Source organism: Camelus ferus, chromosome 6 (genome assembly GCF_009834535.1).
Source record: "Camelus ferus isolate YT-003-E chromosome 6, BCGSAC_Cfer_1.0, whole genome shotgun sequence".
Classification (NCBI taxonomy): domain Eukaryota; kingdom Metazoa; phylum Chordata; class Mammalia; order Artiodactyla; family Camelidae; genus Camelus; species Camelus ferus.
Window position 1 is genome coordinate 66,944,693 of NC_045701.1, and position 16,936 is coordinate 66,961,628.

The 16,936-nt window shown below is 36.0% G+C and overlaps 1 protein-coding gene across 1 annotated transcript; it reads left to right on the top strand.

Moving 5' to 3' along the window:
- Nucleotides 1–5,817: 5,817 nt before the first annotated feature.
- On the top strand, nt 5,818–8,780 carry LOC102515085 (disintegrin and metalloproteinase domain-containing protein 21). The gene has a single exon (XM_032482293.1). It carries the CDS (start codon nt 6,160–6,162, stop codon nt 8,314–8,316), a length of 2,157 nt encoding a protein of 718 aa, XP_032338184.1. The 5' UTR covers nt 5,818–6,159; the 3' UTR covers nt 8,317–8,780.
- Nucleotides 8,781–16,936: the final 8,156 nt, after the last annotated feature.

Genomic DNA, 16,936 nt, shown 5'->3' on the forward strand with positions numbered 1-16,936 from the left:
AAATAGAAAGATATGTTATGCTCTTAGAATTGAATAATTGATATTGTTAAAATGGTCATACTACCCAAAGCAATCTACAGATTTAATGTAATCCCTACCCACATACCCATGACATTTTTCAAGAACTGGAAGGAATAATCTTAAAATTAAATGGAACTAAAAAATACCCCAAATAGCCAAAGCAGTCCTCAGGAAAAAGAACAAAACTGAAGGTATAACCCTCCCACACTTCAGAGAATACTACAATGCTAAATTAATCAAAACAGTGTGGTACTGGAACAAAAAACAGATATATAGATCAATGGAACAGAACAGAGAGCCAAGAAATAAATCCACAAATCTATAGTCAATTCACCTACAGTAAAAGAAGCAAGAATATACAATGGAGAAAAGACAGTTTCTTCAACAAGTGGTGGTAGGAAAATTGGACAGCTACATGTAAAAGAGTAAGATTAGAATGTTTTCTCACACACCATATACAAAACAAACTCAAAATGGTTTAAAGACATAAATGTAAGACCTGAAACCATAAAACTAGAAGAGAACACTGGCAGGACACTCTTCAACATAAATCATAGCAATATATTTTTGAATTCATTCCTAAGGGGAAAAGATTAAAGCAAAAAAAATGGGACCTAATTAAACTTAAAAGCTTTTGCACAGCAAAGGAAACTATCAATAAAATGAAAAGACAGCCTACTGAATGAGAGAAAATATTTGCAATGATGTGACTGACAAGTGGTTAATATTCAAAATATATAAACAGCTCATATAACTCAATATCAAGAAAACAAACAACCTGACTAAAAATGTGCAGAAGACCTGAATGGACATGTTTCCAAAGAAGACATACAGATTGCCAATAGGCACCTGAAAAGATGCTCAACATCACTAACCATCAGGGAAATACAAATCAAAACAGCAGTGAGATATCACCTCACACCTGTCAGAATGTTTATCATCAAAAAGACCACAAGTAAAAAATGCTGGAGAGGGCATGGAGAAAAGGGAACTCTCATGCACTGTTGGTAGGAATATAAATTGATGCAGCCACTATAGAAAACAGTATGGAGTTTCCTTAAAAAACTAAAAATAAAACTAGCATGTCACCCAGCAATTCCACTCCTGGGTATATATTCAGAATAAATAAAAACACTAATTCAAAAAGATGCCTGCAATCTGATGTTCATAACAGCAATATTTACAATAGCCACCCAAGATTTGGAAGGAACCCAAATGTACAGTCACAGACTAATGGATAATCAAGATGTGATATATACATAGAATGGAATATAACTCAGCCATATAAAAGAATGAAATTCTGCCATTTTCAGCAATATGGATGGACTTAGAGAATATTATGCTAAGGGAAATAAGTCAGACAGAGAAAGATACACTGTATGATATTACTTATATATGGAATCTAAAAAAGTTATACAAATAAATGTATATGCCAAACAGAAACAGACTCACAGATATAGGGAAAAAAACTAGTGGTTAACAAAGGGGAGAAGAAGGGGGAGGAACAAATTAGGGATATAGGATTAACAGATTCAAACTATTATGTATGAAAAAGATAAGAAACAAGGCTATATTGTATAGCAGAGGAAATTATAGTTATTACCACATAATAACCTATAATAGAGTATAATCTGCAAAAATACTGAATCACTATGCTGTATACCTGAAAATAACATAATATTGTAAATCATTTATACTTCAATTTTTAAAAAAAGACCTAAATATAAGACCTGAAACCATAAAACCTGTAGAATAAAACAGGCAGAACACTCTGACACAAGTCATACCAATCTTTTTTTGCATCTGTCTCATCAGGCAAAGGAAGCAAAAGTGAAAATAAGTAGGACTCAATTACACTAAGTGTTTTGCACAGCAAAAGAAACCATTATCAAAATGAAAGATAACCAACTGAATGGGAGAAAATATTTGCAAGTGATATGACCTATAAGGTGTAATATCAGAAATATATAAATAACTCGTACAACTCAGTATCTAAAAAAAAAAAACCCAATCAAAAAATGGGCAAAAGACCTAAACTGACATTTTTCCAAAGAAGACATACACATGGCCAAGAAGCACATGATAAGATGCTCAACACTGCTAACCATCAGGGAAATACAAATCAAAACCACAATTAGATATCACCTCACACCTGTCAGAATGGCTTTTGTCAAGAAGACCACAAATAACAAATGTTGGCAAAGACGTGGAGAAAAAGGAATCCTCACACACTGTTGTGGGAATGTAAAGTGGTACAGCCACTATGGAATATTGTATGGGGGTTCCTCAAAAACTTGAAAATAGAACTACCATATGATTCAGCAATTCCACTGCTGGGTATATAACCTCCCCCAAAGAAAACACTAATTGGAAAAGACTCGTGCACCTCAGTGTTCATGGATAATCAAGATGCAGCAGTATTTACGATAGCCAAGACATGGAAGCCACCCAAGTGTCCCTCCACAGATGATAGATAAAGATGTGATACACACACACACACGTGAATATTATTCAGCCAATTTTAATGAAATTTAAGAATGAACTTTTACCACTTTCAACAACGTGGTTGGCCCTGGAGGGTATTATGCTTAGTGAGTTAAGTCAGGCAAAGAAAGACACTTATATGAGGAATCTAAAAAATAAAATAAATGAATACAACAACAAAACAGAAACAGACTTACAGATATAGAGAACAAATCAGTGGTTACCATGGTGGAGAGGGATCAGGGAAGGGGAAAATAGGAGTAGAGGATTAAGAATACAAACCACTATGTATAAAATACATAAGCTACCAGGATATACTGTACAACACAGGGAACATAGCCAATCTTTTATATAACTTTAAATGGTTTAGTCTATAAAAATATTAAATCACTATGTTGTACATTTGAAGCTACTATTGTAAATCAATTTATATTTCGGTTTTAAAAAACCCAACCCCGACCCCCAAAAAGCCACATTTCTTACTCTAGGACATAATTTGTGATGCTCTGTATCTATAAAGTGCTATTCTGAATCAGAACAACCTGAGGAAGGGATCAAGATGGCAGAGTGAGGAGGAGATGAAGATGGCAGAGTAAGAGGACATGGAACTCACCTCCCCCAAAAAACATGTCAAAAATACATCTGTATGAGGAAAAAATCTCACATAAAATGAATTGGAAACTGGCAGATCTTCTGTACGACCAAAGCTGCAAAATAGAAATTCGTGTAACCAAGTAGGATGGAAAAAAAGACATCACGTCTGGCACCCATGGGAGGGATTTATAAGGAAGAGAAAGTCCACACAGGTGGACTCTTCGACCTGGGGAGCCCCTTTGCCTGCTGGGAAATCTGCTAAGACAAATAGAAGAGTTGGAAAGGCTGGACTCTTCTCTTGAGAAATGCACACACACTAACTTGCTAACAATTAGGGTGGAGAGAGACTTCCACTTTCAGATGTCAAAGTCTTTGAAATTTGTGCAGGGAGTGGTTGATGGAAGAGTGAGAAAGAAATGTTAAAAATCAGTCTAGTCAAATGTAGCAGGGTAAGTGGTCCTGAATGGACTTTATGGGCTGTGGACAACAGGATCCCAGCCTGTGGACCATAAAGCACATATGACTTCTGTGACGTGAGTTTCTCTAGAGTGAGCTTTAAGGCAAGCAGTAAATTCTACAGAAGCTCAGGTTTAATAAAGTAAAGAGGTATAGGGAGCTCTGTGAACAGGTTGAGGATTGAGTTTGGCTCTCTCTCTCTCTCTTCCTTTCTCATTAAATGAAGACTGCAGAAGTAGTAGGGGAAGTTCTATGGAGGGATGACATAGAAGAATTTGAATCAGAGTAAAGGAAGTATTGACTAGGAATGATTCAGAGTCCAGGAGATAACTGGTACTGGATCAGTCACCTTTATTTTCATATCTCCCATGCAAGTCTTCTCAATTAGCTTGGCTTAGTTGCTCTTCCTGTGTTTACTCATAAGAAACTGAACTTACCTTTGTCAGTATGTTTATCACAGTCAGTGCTGAAATCAGATTTTTGGACCTGAAGCATCTACAAGAGAGCCCACTTTAAGAAAAAGAATAGAAAACTACAATAAGGATAAAAATGAACATTTATTTAACATGAGGAAGAAATCACAATGAATTATAAATTTTAAAAGTTTGAAAATATGATAACCATCACAAAATTTTTAAAGCCCAGTACTTATATTAACTTCCTGATACACTTCTATAATATGTTTCCCTACAGTTTTATAATTGCTTCCTCTTTAATTGCCTCTCTTATGAGAATTATTTTGTTACATTTTCTCTGGCGAGAACAGGAAGATAATTGACTATCCCTAGGATATTCAATCAAAGTTTATTCTTTATTATTTATAGTTTAGAAAAATCAGCTTTACAACTTGTTATTGGTAATACAATAAATACTACATAAATTATTGTTGAATTTCAGGAAACCTTTATCAAGTCTTTAATGTATAAACTGATATTTCAGGGCACTTTAAATTTGCTTGTGTAGTGCCTAATTTTGAACAGTGTTATATTGATGACTCTCATAAACTGCATTACTAAGCACCTCCCAGGGGTTTATGGAGGTCTGTACAGTGAGGATCCCTGAATCATTAACTTTATTAGCCTCAGATTAATCTATTTAGATTAATTGATCTATTTAGATTAATTAATCTATTTAAATTAATTAATTATTTAGATCCTATTATAGTAAGCTGATTACTTACCTATTTTTCCATAGGATCAGTGCTTTTTAGCTACTTTTTTGGCACTTAGGCTGAGACTGTGATGATGTCTATAGACACTCAGCCAAAGAAAAGGGCACATAATACATGAAATGTTGAATACAATATTATAGGTCCCTGCCACACATTTCTGTACTAAATTGATAATTTATTTAATGCTCTGTATATTTACTTTATTTCCCTAACATGTAGCACAATGTCCTGTACTTTGTATGCTCCAAACATATAAATAATTGTTTAATGAATTAAGAAAAGAAATGAACGAGTGTTGCCAGAGAGACTGTAGGCCAGGTATAGAAATTCCCCCACTTTCAAAACCTGTTGGTAAATATATTTAAGCAGACATTGGGAATTTTCCCTTGCAATCCTAAAATACCAGGCACTCTCATGCCTTTGCCCAGAAGACAGAGTTCCTTTCCCTAAGCTTTTAAATGTCATGAATTCTCACTTTCCCTTCTTAAGGCATTTCCTCTTGTCTTTGGTATTCTCCTGTAGGTAACTGAAGAGAACAACACTGTTCTCCTCATTCCTTTAGAAGATGTCAGTTTTTTATGATTTTTTTCTCTTATAAAATTATATTCAAATAAGAATACATCTTAAGTGACATTCATCTATAACCCAAGTACTTCACCACCCCTCCCCCATTTCCATTTTCCACTGTATAGAGAATGATACTAGGTGTTATAGGGAATTCTTAAATGAGTTAAAATCATAAACCCTGCCCTCAATGACCTTACAGTCCCATAGAGTTATGGGTGAAGGAGAATACATCAAGGAGACAAGTAAATAACTTGAGATAAAGAAACTCTAAAGAAAATCGATTTGTATCAATCTGATACAAATTGATGTAAGGACTGTGATTATTTCTGACTTCTCCGGTTTTGACAGGGGAAAGTACCAATAGTTACACAAGGACAGCAGGTATAAACAATGTGGTCTTGGACCAATTGAGATATACAGTCACCCTACTCTAAAGTTCCTTTACTTTTGCTTTAACTTTTTATGGGAGAGATTTTTATTCCACCTATATGTATTGAGGTAATTGTATATTGAAACCCAAGCACCTATTCTCAAATCCAACAACTATCAACATATGGCCAATATTGTACTACCTATACCCCATCTAACTTCCCACCCTCCCCCCATTTATTGAAAACAAATCCAAAGCTTTTTCTTGATTTATTAGTAATTTTTTCCCCATTAAACTTCTTTTTCCTACTTTCCTTACCCAATCCCCCCGGCCATCCAAACCCTTCTTTTTATTTTCACTTTCAGCACTACAGCTCTGATTGTCCAACTCTGACAGGACACACATCCTTAAAGGTCAACTCAGAGAGACGAGCCAGATCAGCAGTGCCTAACATTGTTTTTCTCTGAACAGATGGTTTCATAATGGCCACTCCATAATGGTGGCTGGTGAGGCTGCAGTATCCATGGGAGTCGTTGTACTGCTCTGGCTTGAGGTGTCTCTGTTCCCTTGTGGCCTCTCCCAGGCTGGGCGTTCCCAAAGCCTCAGCTCCCCAGATGTGGTGATCCCCTCAAAGGTTACCAACAGAAGCAGAGGTGCAAAGGCTCCAGGCTGGCTCTCCTACAGCCTGCAGTTTGGGGGCTGGCAACATGTTGTCCACATGAGGGCTAAGAAGATCTTGGTTTCCAGACATCTCCCAGTGTTCACCTACACGGACCAGCATGCCCTCCGCCAGGATCAGCCTTTTGTTCCTGATGACTGCTACTATCATGGCTATGTGGAGGGGGCCCTGGAGTCCCTGGTTTCCCTCAGTACTTGTTCTGGGGGCTTTCAAGGAATGCTACAGATAAATGACATTACTTATGAAATTGAGCCCATCAGGCACTCTACCACATTTGAACACCTGATTTATAAGATAAACACTAATGAGACACAAGTCTCACTTATGAGATGTGGCTTAACAAATAAACCACATCAACAGATGGAATTTGAAGAGGCCGAAAAATTAACTCTGAGACAAAATTCTGCTCATAACTGGTGGACCCACTCATGGTTTCTGGAGCTGACTGTGGTGGTAGATCACAATTTCTTCATTTACTGCCAAAGTAATTTCTCAAATGTGCAGGAGAATGTATTTGTTGTTGTTAACATAGTGGATTCCATTTATCAGCAGTTGGGTACTTATGTGATTTTGACTGGAATTGAGATTTGGAATCATGGAAATGTTTTCCCAATGATAAGCATAGAACAGGTTCTGGAGGATTTCTCTCAGTGGAAACAAATCAGTCTTTCCCAGCTACAGTATGATGCTGCACATATTTTCATTAAAAATTCACTCATAAGTGTACTTGGGATAGCCTATGTTGCAGGAATATGTCATCCTCCTATTGACTGTGGAGTTAATAATTTCAAAGGAGATCCCTGGTCTGTTTTTGCCCTCACTGTAGCTCATGAGTTAGGTCACACTTTGGGTATGCAGCATGATGAAGAATTCTGTTTGTGTGGGCAAAGTGCTTGCATCATGAATGCTGTCAGAGTGCCATCAGAGAGATTCACCAATTGTAGTTATGCAGACTTTACAAAGACCACTTTAAACCAGGGATCATGTCTGTACAGTCCTCCAATTCCAGGGGCAGTCTTTATGCTGAAACGCTGTGGGAACGGTGTGGTTGAAGCAGAAGAAAAGTGTGACTGTGGCTCTATAAAGCAGTGTGAACAAGATCCCTGTTGTCTGTTGAACTGCACTCTGAGGCCTGGGGCTGCTTGTGCTTTTGGACTTTGTTGCAAAGACTGCAAGTTCATGCCAGCAGGGGAACTCTGTAGACGTCAGGTCAGTGAATGTGACCTTCCAGAGTGGTGCAATGGAACATCTCATCAGTGCCCAGAAGATGTATATGTGCAGGACGGGATTCCCTGTAGTGATGACAGTGCCTACTGCTATCAAAAGAGATGTAATAACCGTGATGAACAGTGCAGGGAGATTTTCGGTGAAGGTGCAAAGAGTGCATCTCAGATTTGCTATAAAGAAATTAATTCCCAGGGAAACCGTTTTGGCCACTGTGGTATAAATGGCACAACATACCTCAAATGTCGTACTTCAGATATCTTTTGTGGGAGAGTTCAGTGTGAGAATGTGGGAGGCATTCCCCATCTGAGAGACCACTCAACATTACAGTACACTCACATCAATGGTGTCACCTGCTGGAGTATTGACTATCACCTAGGGATGAATATACCTGATGTTGGTGAAGTGAAAGATGGCACCATGTGTGGTCCAGGAAAGATCTGCCTACACAAGAAGTGTGTCAGTCTGTCTCTCCTGTCACGAGTCTGCTTGCCTGAGACCTGCAACATGAAGGGGATCTGCAATAATCAACATCACTGCCACTGTGGCTATGGGTGGTCCCCGCCCTACTGCCTACACAGAGGCAACGGAGGTAGCGTTGACAGTGGCCCAGCACCTGCCAGAAGAGTTTTCTTGCCATTATTTGTGACTCTTGCTTTGTCTGTTTTGCTTTTACCTTTGACTGCTATATTTATGTACCTTCGAAAACGTTTTGGACCCGAGGAGACTAAGACTCAATCTTCAGATTAAGAACATGCCTGTTATTTAATATCATATACATTACTAAGTTTTAATCTATTGGCATTAGAAATATTACTCCATGCCTGACACTGAGCACATTTCTGGCAGTTTACAGAGAAATACAGAGACCTTCCCTTCTGTTGGTATCAGGAACATTGCTGTCAAGCAAAGGTAATTCCTGACATCTTCCTATCTACTGTTCACTGTAAGCAGCAAATAAAGCTCCATTTCCCTTTGGAGTTAGTCCTCTTTGTGTTTCTTGAGCACACATATGACTCATGGGAAAAGCAGAGGACAGACATCTGAGCACCAAAGGGTGAGTCTGACCTCTCTTCATTTATTCCCAAGGTAACTTCTCAAAAGTGCAGAGGATATATCTGTTGTTGTCAACATAGTGGATTTCATTTATCAGCATTTGGGTATTTATGTGATTTTGACTGAGACTGGGATTTGGAATCATGGAAATGTTTTCCCAATGAAATGCATAGAACAAGCAAAGACTGCAATGCAGTTCATGCCATCAGGGGAACTCTGTAGACATTAGGTCAATAAATGTGACCTTCCAGAGTGGTGCAATGGGACATTTCATCAGTGTCCAGAAGGTGATTATGTGTAGGACAGGATTACCTATAGTGACAGTGCTTACTGCTATCAACAGACATAGTAAAGTTGGCAAAATTACTTACATATTGTAACACTGTGCTCTAAAATCTGAAAAGGATAGTAATAATGCTTGTCCCACCCAACATGTTGGGTTTATTTGGTAACCATAAGAGAGAACATAATGACCTCTTGTTGAAGTATAAACAAATTGTTATTTAACAAAGACTCCTGACCCTGTTCCCTTTGCTTCCTAGGCAGGCTTATCTGCTCTCTTTGCCTTAATTTGGCAGTTTGGGTATCCTCTTGGGAGTATTTTCTTTAACACCAGAATATAATCTTCACAAGGGCAGGGTTGTTTTAACTATTTTGCTCACTGTTGTGTCCCAATACCTGCCTGATATACAATAAATATTTGAATGGATTATTAATTGCATGAAATTAATTAGGAAATGTAAAAAGAATACTTCAGTCCTCCTTTTAAAAACAACTTCAGCTCTTGTTCAAAATTGAACTTTGAATATTTAAAATGTGTATTTAGGGGGGTGAGGTATAGCTCAGTGGTAGAGTGAATGCTTAGCATACATGAGGTCTTGGGTTCAGTCCTCAGTACCTCCATTGTTTTAAAAAATTGAAAAAAAAATCAATAGAATATGTATTTGTAATGCTACTTTTATACATGTCCATTGCCAGCTTTTTGTCCCCAATTTACCATCTCCTCAGTCTATTCTCAGTATTTCAGAAAGTCTTGTCTCTTGAAAACATGTCTAATCATATGCCCTCGGTGTATGGTCCAGATAACTTCTAAATGCCACTCTTTGTCAACTGAATCAAACAATCTTTTTGCTGTAGTTTTCCACTATGCTTTGCATACTTTGCATCCTCTAGCTATTTTCTGTTTTAAATATACTTGGCTGCATCATGCCTCTGCATATCAATTCCCATTCCCAAAATTCTGTTTACCACCTCCCTAACCCTCTTGCCTTGGAAAACTCCTTTTTTTCTCTCAAAAGAGATTAAACATCACATCTTTGGGAAAGCATTTCCTTGTAAAATGCTAGGTGTTCTACTTGTGTGCTCCTGTCGTTCTGTGGTCATCCCTTTGATGCACTCTAAGAATAGATGGTAACAATGCATCACCTAGAGACAGAAAGAAAAGGGTGTCTAGTGGAACCTTAGAAATAAGGAAGCATGGACCAAGAAGACAGTGTGATTAATTTTAGAACGTAAATCAGAGAATGATTCATGTGTTTTTTAATTGAAGTATAGTTGATTGACAATGTTTTAGGTGTACAGCAAAGTGATTCATATATATATATATATACACACACACACACATATATATACATGTATATATATTGTGTGTGTATATATATATATTCCTTTGTACATATATACACATATATATTGTGTGTATATATATATTCCTATACATATGTGTGTGTATATATGTGTGTGTGTATATATACATTCCTTTTCAGATTCTTTTCCATTATAGGTTATTACCAGATATTGAATATAGTTCCATTATAGGTTATTATAATATATTGAATATAGTTCCCTGTGCCCTTGTTGCTTATCTGTCTTATATATATTAATCCCAAACTCCTAATTCAACCCTCCTCCACCTCTTTCCCTTTGGTAGTCTTAAGTTTGTTTTCTATGTTTTTGAGACTGTTGCTGTTTTGTTAATAAGTTCATTTGTGTCATTTTTTTTGGATTCCACATATAAGTGATATCATATGATATCTGTCCTTCTCTGTCTGATTTACTTCACTCAGCATGATCTCTAGGTCCATCCATGTTGCTGCCAATGACATTATTTCATTCCTTTTTATGGCAGAGTAATATTCCAGTGTGTATATATTGCACATCTTCTTTATCCATTCATCTGTTGATGGGCATTTAGGTTGCTTCTATGTCTTGGCTATTGTAAATAGTGCTGCTATGAACATTGGGGTGTATGTATCTTTTCAAATTAGAGTTTTCTCCAGATATATGCCCAGGAATGGGATTGCTGCATCATATGGTAACTCTATTTTCAGTTTTTTAAGGAACTTCAATTCTGTTTTCCATAGTGGCTGTACCAATTTACATTCACACCGACAGTGTACGAGGGTTCCCAATTCTCTACACCCTCTCCTACATTTATTATTTGTAGACTTTTTGATAATGGCCATTCTGACCTGTGTGAGGTGACACCTCATTGTAGTTTTAATTTGTATTTCTCTAATAATTAGTGATATGGAGCATCTTTTCATATGCCTATTGCCCATCTATATGTCTTCTCTGTAGTATAGCCTGTTTAGATCCTCTGCACATTTTTTGAATGGGTTGTTTGCTTTTTTTATATTGAGCTGTATGAGCTGTTTGTATATTTTGGAAATTAACTTGTTGGTTGCATTGTTTGCAAATATTTTCTTTCATTCTATTGGTTGTCTTTTTGTTTAATTTATGGTTTCCTTTGCTGTGCAAAGGCTTTTAAGTTGGATTAGGTCCCATTTGCTAATTTTTGTTGTTATTTCTGTTACCGTAGGATACAGATCCAAAAAAATACTGCTGTGATTTATGTCAAAGTATGTTCTGTCTATGTCTTCCTCTAAGAGTTTTAGAGTATATGTATTACATTTAGGTTTTTAATCTATTTTGAGTTTATTTTTGTATATGGTGTTAGAGAATATTCTAATTTCATTCTTTCACATATAGCTGTCCAGTTTTCCCAGCACCACTTAGTGAAGAGACTGTCTTTTTCCTTTGTATACTCTTGCCTCCTTTGTCATAGATTAATTGACCATAAGTGTGTGGGTTTATTTCTGGGCTTTCTATCCTGTTCCAATGATGATATGTCTGTTTATGTGTCAGTACCATTTTGATTACTGTACCTTTTTAGTATAGTCTGAAGTCAGGGAGCCTGATTCCTCCAGCTCTGTTTTTCTTTCTCAAGATTGTTTTGGCTATTTGGGGTCTTTGTGTTTCCATAAAATGTTTTAAATTTTTCGTGTCAGTTCTGTGAAAAATTCCATTGGTAATTTGGTAAGGATTGCACTGAATCTGTATATTGCCTTTGGTAGTATAGCCATTGTAACAATATTGATTCTTCCAATCAAAGAACATGGTGTATCTTTCCACATGTGTCATCTTCAATTTTTTTCATCAGTAGACACTATATTCTTTTCAGAGTATAGGTCTTTTGCCTCCATAGATAGGTTTATTCCTACTTATTTTATTCTTTTTGATACAATGGTAAATGGGATCGTTTCCTTGATTTCTTTTCCTGATGTTTCATTTCTAGTCTATAGAAAAGCAACAGATTTCAGTATATTAACTTTGTTTCCTGCACCTTTACCAAATTTATTGATGAGCTCTAGTAATTTTCTGGTAGCTTCTTTAGGATTTTTTGTGTATATTATCATGTCATCTGCAAACAGTGACAGTTTTACTTCTTCTTTTCCAATTTGGATTCCTTTTATTTCTTTTCTTCTCTGATTGATGTGGCTAGGACTTCCAAAGTTATGTTGAATAAAAGTGGCGAGAGTGGGCTTCCTTGTCTTGTTCCTGATCTTAGTGGAAATGCTTTCAGCTTTTCACCATTGAGTATGATGTTTGCTGTGAGTTTGTCATGTATGGCCTTTATTATGTTGAGGTGTGTTCCATCTATGCCCACTTTCTGGAGAGTTTTCATCATAAATAGATGTTGAATTTTATCAAAAGCTTTTTCTGCATCTATTGAGATGATCATATGTTTTTATTCTTCAATTTGTTAATGTGGTATATCACACTGATTGATTTGCAGATTTTGAAAAATCCTTGTATCCCTGGGCTGAATCCCACTTGATCATGGTGTATGATCCTATTAATGTATTGTTTGAGTTGATTTGCTAATATTTTGTTGAGGAATTTTGCCTCTATGTTTATCAGTGATATTGGCCTGTAATTTTCTTTTTTTTTTTTTTTTTTTTTTTTTTTTTGCGATATCTTTGTCTGGTTTGGTATCAGGATGATGGTGGCCTCATAGAATTAGTTCAGAAGGGTTCCTTCCTCTGCAATTTTTTGGAATAGTTACAGAAGAATAGATGTTAACTCTTCTTTAAATGTTGATAGAATTTACCTGTTAAGCTATCTAATCCTGGACTTTTGTTTGTTGAGAATTTTTTAGTTACTGCTTCAATCTCGGTAATGGTAATTGGTCTGTTCATATTTTCTCTTTCTTCCTGATTCATTTCTTGGGAGATTGTGCCTTTCTAAGAATTTGTCCACTTCTTTAGGTTGTCCATTTTATTGGTGTACAGTTGCTCTTAGTAGCCTCTTACAATTTTTTTTTGTTTTGTATTTCTGTGTTGTCATTTGTAACTTCTCCTTTTCATTTCTGATTTTATTGATTTGGGCCCTCTCCCTTTTTCTTTTATCTTGATGAATCTGGCTAAAGGTTTAATTTTGTTTATCTTTTCAAAGAACCAGCTTTTAGTGTCATTGATCTTCTCTCTTTTTTAGTCTGTTGCATTTATTTCTGCTCTCATCTGTATGATTTCTTTTCTTATACTAACTTTGGGTTTTGTTTCTTCTTTCTACAGTTATTTTAGGTGTAAGTTTAGGTTGTTTGAGATTTTTCTTGTTTCCAGCATTAAGCTTGTATTCCTATACTTTCCTCTTAGAACTGCTTTTGCTGTGTCCCATAGGCTTTGGATTGCATGTTTCATTTTGGTTTTTTGTTTGTTTGGTTTTGGGGGGGAGTAATTAGGTTTATTTATTTATTTATTTATTGTTATTTTTTATTTAACTGATGTACTGGGGATCAAACCCATAACCTTGTGCCATTTGATTTATCTCTAGGTATTTTAACATTTCTGCTTTGATTTCTTCCATGATCCATTGGTTGTTTAGTAGCATATTATTTAGCTTCCACATGTTTGCATTTTTTTTTTACAGTTCTTTTCTCATAGTTAATGTCTAATCTCATAGCATTGTGGTCTGAAAATATGCTTGATATGATTTCAATTTCATTAAATTTACCAACACTTATTCTGTCACCCAGAATGTGGTCTATCCTGGAGAATGTTCCAGGTGCACTTGTAAAGAATGTGTATTCTGCTTTCAGATGGAATGCTCTATAAATATCAAATAAGCCCAGTGGTCTAATGCATCATTTAAGGCCTGTGTTTCCTTACTGATTTTCTGTCTGGATGATCTGTCCACTAATGCAAGTGGGGTGTTAAAATCCCCCACTATAATTGTGTTACTGTCAGTTTCTCCCTTTATGTATGTTAACATTTTCCTTATATATTGAGGTGCTCCTATGTTGAGTGCATATATATTTACAATTGTTACATCTTCTTTGATTGATCCCTTGATCATTATGTAATTCATCTTTGTCTCTTGTAACAGTCTTTATTTTAAACTCCATTTTGTCTAATATAAGTGTTGATACTCCAGCTTTCTTTTGATTTCCATTTGCTTAGAATACCTTTTTCCCATCCCATCACTTTCTGTATCTGTATCTGTAGACCTGAGGTGAATGAGCCTCTTGTAGACAGAAAATATACGGATCTTGATTTTATATCCATTCATCCAGTCTGTATCTTTTGGTTGGAGCATTTAGTCAGTTTACATTTAAGGTAATTGTTATGTATGTTCTTTTTGCCATTTTGTTAATTATTTTGAATTTGTTTTTGTAGATCCTTCCCCCCCCCCTTTTTTGTTGTCTTTTCTTGTGATTTGGTGCTGTCTTTAGTGTTATATTTTGATTCTTTTTTCTTTTAGTGTGTATATCTATTATAGATTTTTGGTTTACAATTACCATGAGGTTTTGGTATAGCAGTGTGTGTGTGTGTGTCTGTGTGTGTGTGTGTGTGTTTGCTTTAAGTTGCTGATCTCTTACTTTCAAATGCATTTTAAATACCCTGCATTTGTACTCTCATCCCCTCATGATTATTGTTATTGATATCATATTTCACATTTCATTGTTTTGTGTCTCCCCAAACTGCTTATTGTGGATACAGATTTTATTACTTTTGTTTTTTAACTTTCCTCCTAGTTTGTGTGTGAATGATTTCCTACCTTTATTATATGTTTGCCTTAATTTTTTTTAACATTTTTTATTGATTTATAATCATTTTACAATGTTGTGTCAAATTCGAGGGTTCAGCACAATTGTTCAGTCATTCATGGACATATACACACTCATTGTCACATTTTTTTTCTCTGTGAGTTATCATAACATTTTGTGTATATTTCCCTGTGCTATACAGTGTAATCTTGTTTATCTATTCTACAATTTTGAAATCCCAGTCTATCCCTTCCCACCCTCCACCCCCCTGGTAACCACAAGTCTGTATTCTCTGTCTGTGAGTCTATTTCTGTCCTGTATGTTTGCCTTTAACCGTGAGCTTTTGCATTTCATAGTTTTCTTGTTTCAGGTTGTGGCCTTTTCTTTTCCACCTAGAGATGTTCCCTTAGCATTTGTTGTAAAGCTGATTTGGTGGTGCTGAATTCTTTTAGCTTTTGTTTATATGTGAAGCTTTTTTTTTTAAAAAATATACTTTATTCTTTTAGAGCAGTTTCAGGCTTACAACAGAATTAAGCAGAAAATACAGAGTTCACACATAGCCCTCCCCACTCACACATATATACTCCCCTACCCTCAACATCCCGCATCCATGTGGCATATGTGTTACAATCGATGAACCAACATGGGCACATTATCAACCAAAAGTCCATAGTTTACATTAGGGTTCACTTTTTTTTTTAGGGTTCACTCTTGATGATATACATTCTGTGGGTTTTCACAAATGCATAATGACATGTAGCCAGCACTATAGTATCATACAGAATAATTTCATTGCCCTAAAAATCCCCTGTGCTCCATCTATTAATTCCTCCCTCCCTCCCTCCCTCTCCCTAAACCCCTGGAAACCATGATCTTATTGTTTCTGTAGCTGTGCCTTTTCCAGAATGTCATTTGGTTGGAATCGTACAGTTTATAATAGCCTTTTCAGACTGGCTTCTTTCATTTAGTAATATGTCTTTAAAGTTTCTTCCATGTCTTTCATGACTTGATAGATCTTTTTGTTTTACTGCACATATATTTTTAAATTTACACATATGTACTGTTCATTGTTTCTAAGAATGTTTAGAGCTTTAGCTTTTTAAACTCACATAATTATCAAAGGAATAGAGCCAAGCACAAAATAAGAATTAACTCGAAAAGATGAGATACATATACCCTGCTATTAACAGCAACATTATTTATAATTGCCAAGATATGAAAGCATCCTAAGTGCACATCAATAGTTGAATAGATAATGGAGATGCAGTATGTATGTAATGAAACAACTGACCCATAGAAAAGAAGGCTATTTTGCCATTTGCTGCCCTTCATTCACTTTTTTTTTTTAACTTCAAAAACCAGAATTTTATAACCGGCAGAGACATTTCCGTTACATTAAAAACAACAAAATATCTAGAAATAAACTTAACCAAGGAGGTTACCCATACTCTGAAAACTAAAATGACATAAAGAAATGGAAAGATATCTTCTGCTCTTGGACTGGAAGAATCAACACTATCAAAATGACCACACTACCCAAAGCAATCCATAGATCCAACGCAACCCCCATCAAAATACTTGCGACATTCCTCACAGAACAAGAACAAACAATCCCAAAATTTATAAGGAAAAATAAAAAGATCCCGAATAGCCAAAACAATCTTTTGTAGGTCTCTCTCTCTCTCTTTTTCCCTCTCTTTCTTCTATCTGTTCTCTTTTCTTATAGTTTGATGACTAGAGAAGTTCCTTTAACATTTGTTGTAAAGCTGGTTTGGTGGTCCTGAAATCTTTTATCTTTTGTTTATCTGTGAAGCTTTTGATTTCTCCACCAAATCTGAATGACAGCCTTGCTGGATAGAGTATTCTTGGTTGTAAGTTTCCCCCTTGCATCACTTTAAATATATCATGCCACTCCCTTCTCGCCTGTAGAGTTTCTGCTGAAAAATCAGCTGATAACCTTATGGGACTTCCCTTGTATGTTATTCA

Excerpts from the sequence above, each read along its gene's own strand:
- LOC102515085 (XM_032482293.1), top strand. The coding sequence starts at position 6,160 with ATGGTGGCTGGTGAGGCTGCAGTATCCATGGGAGTCGTTGTACTGCTC.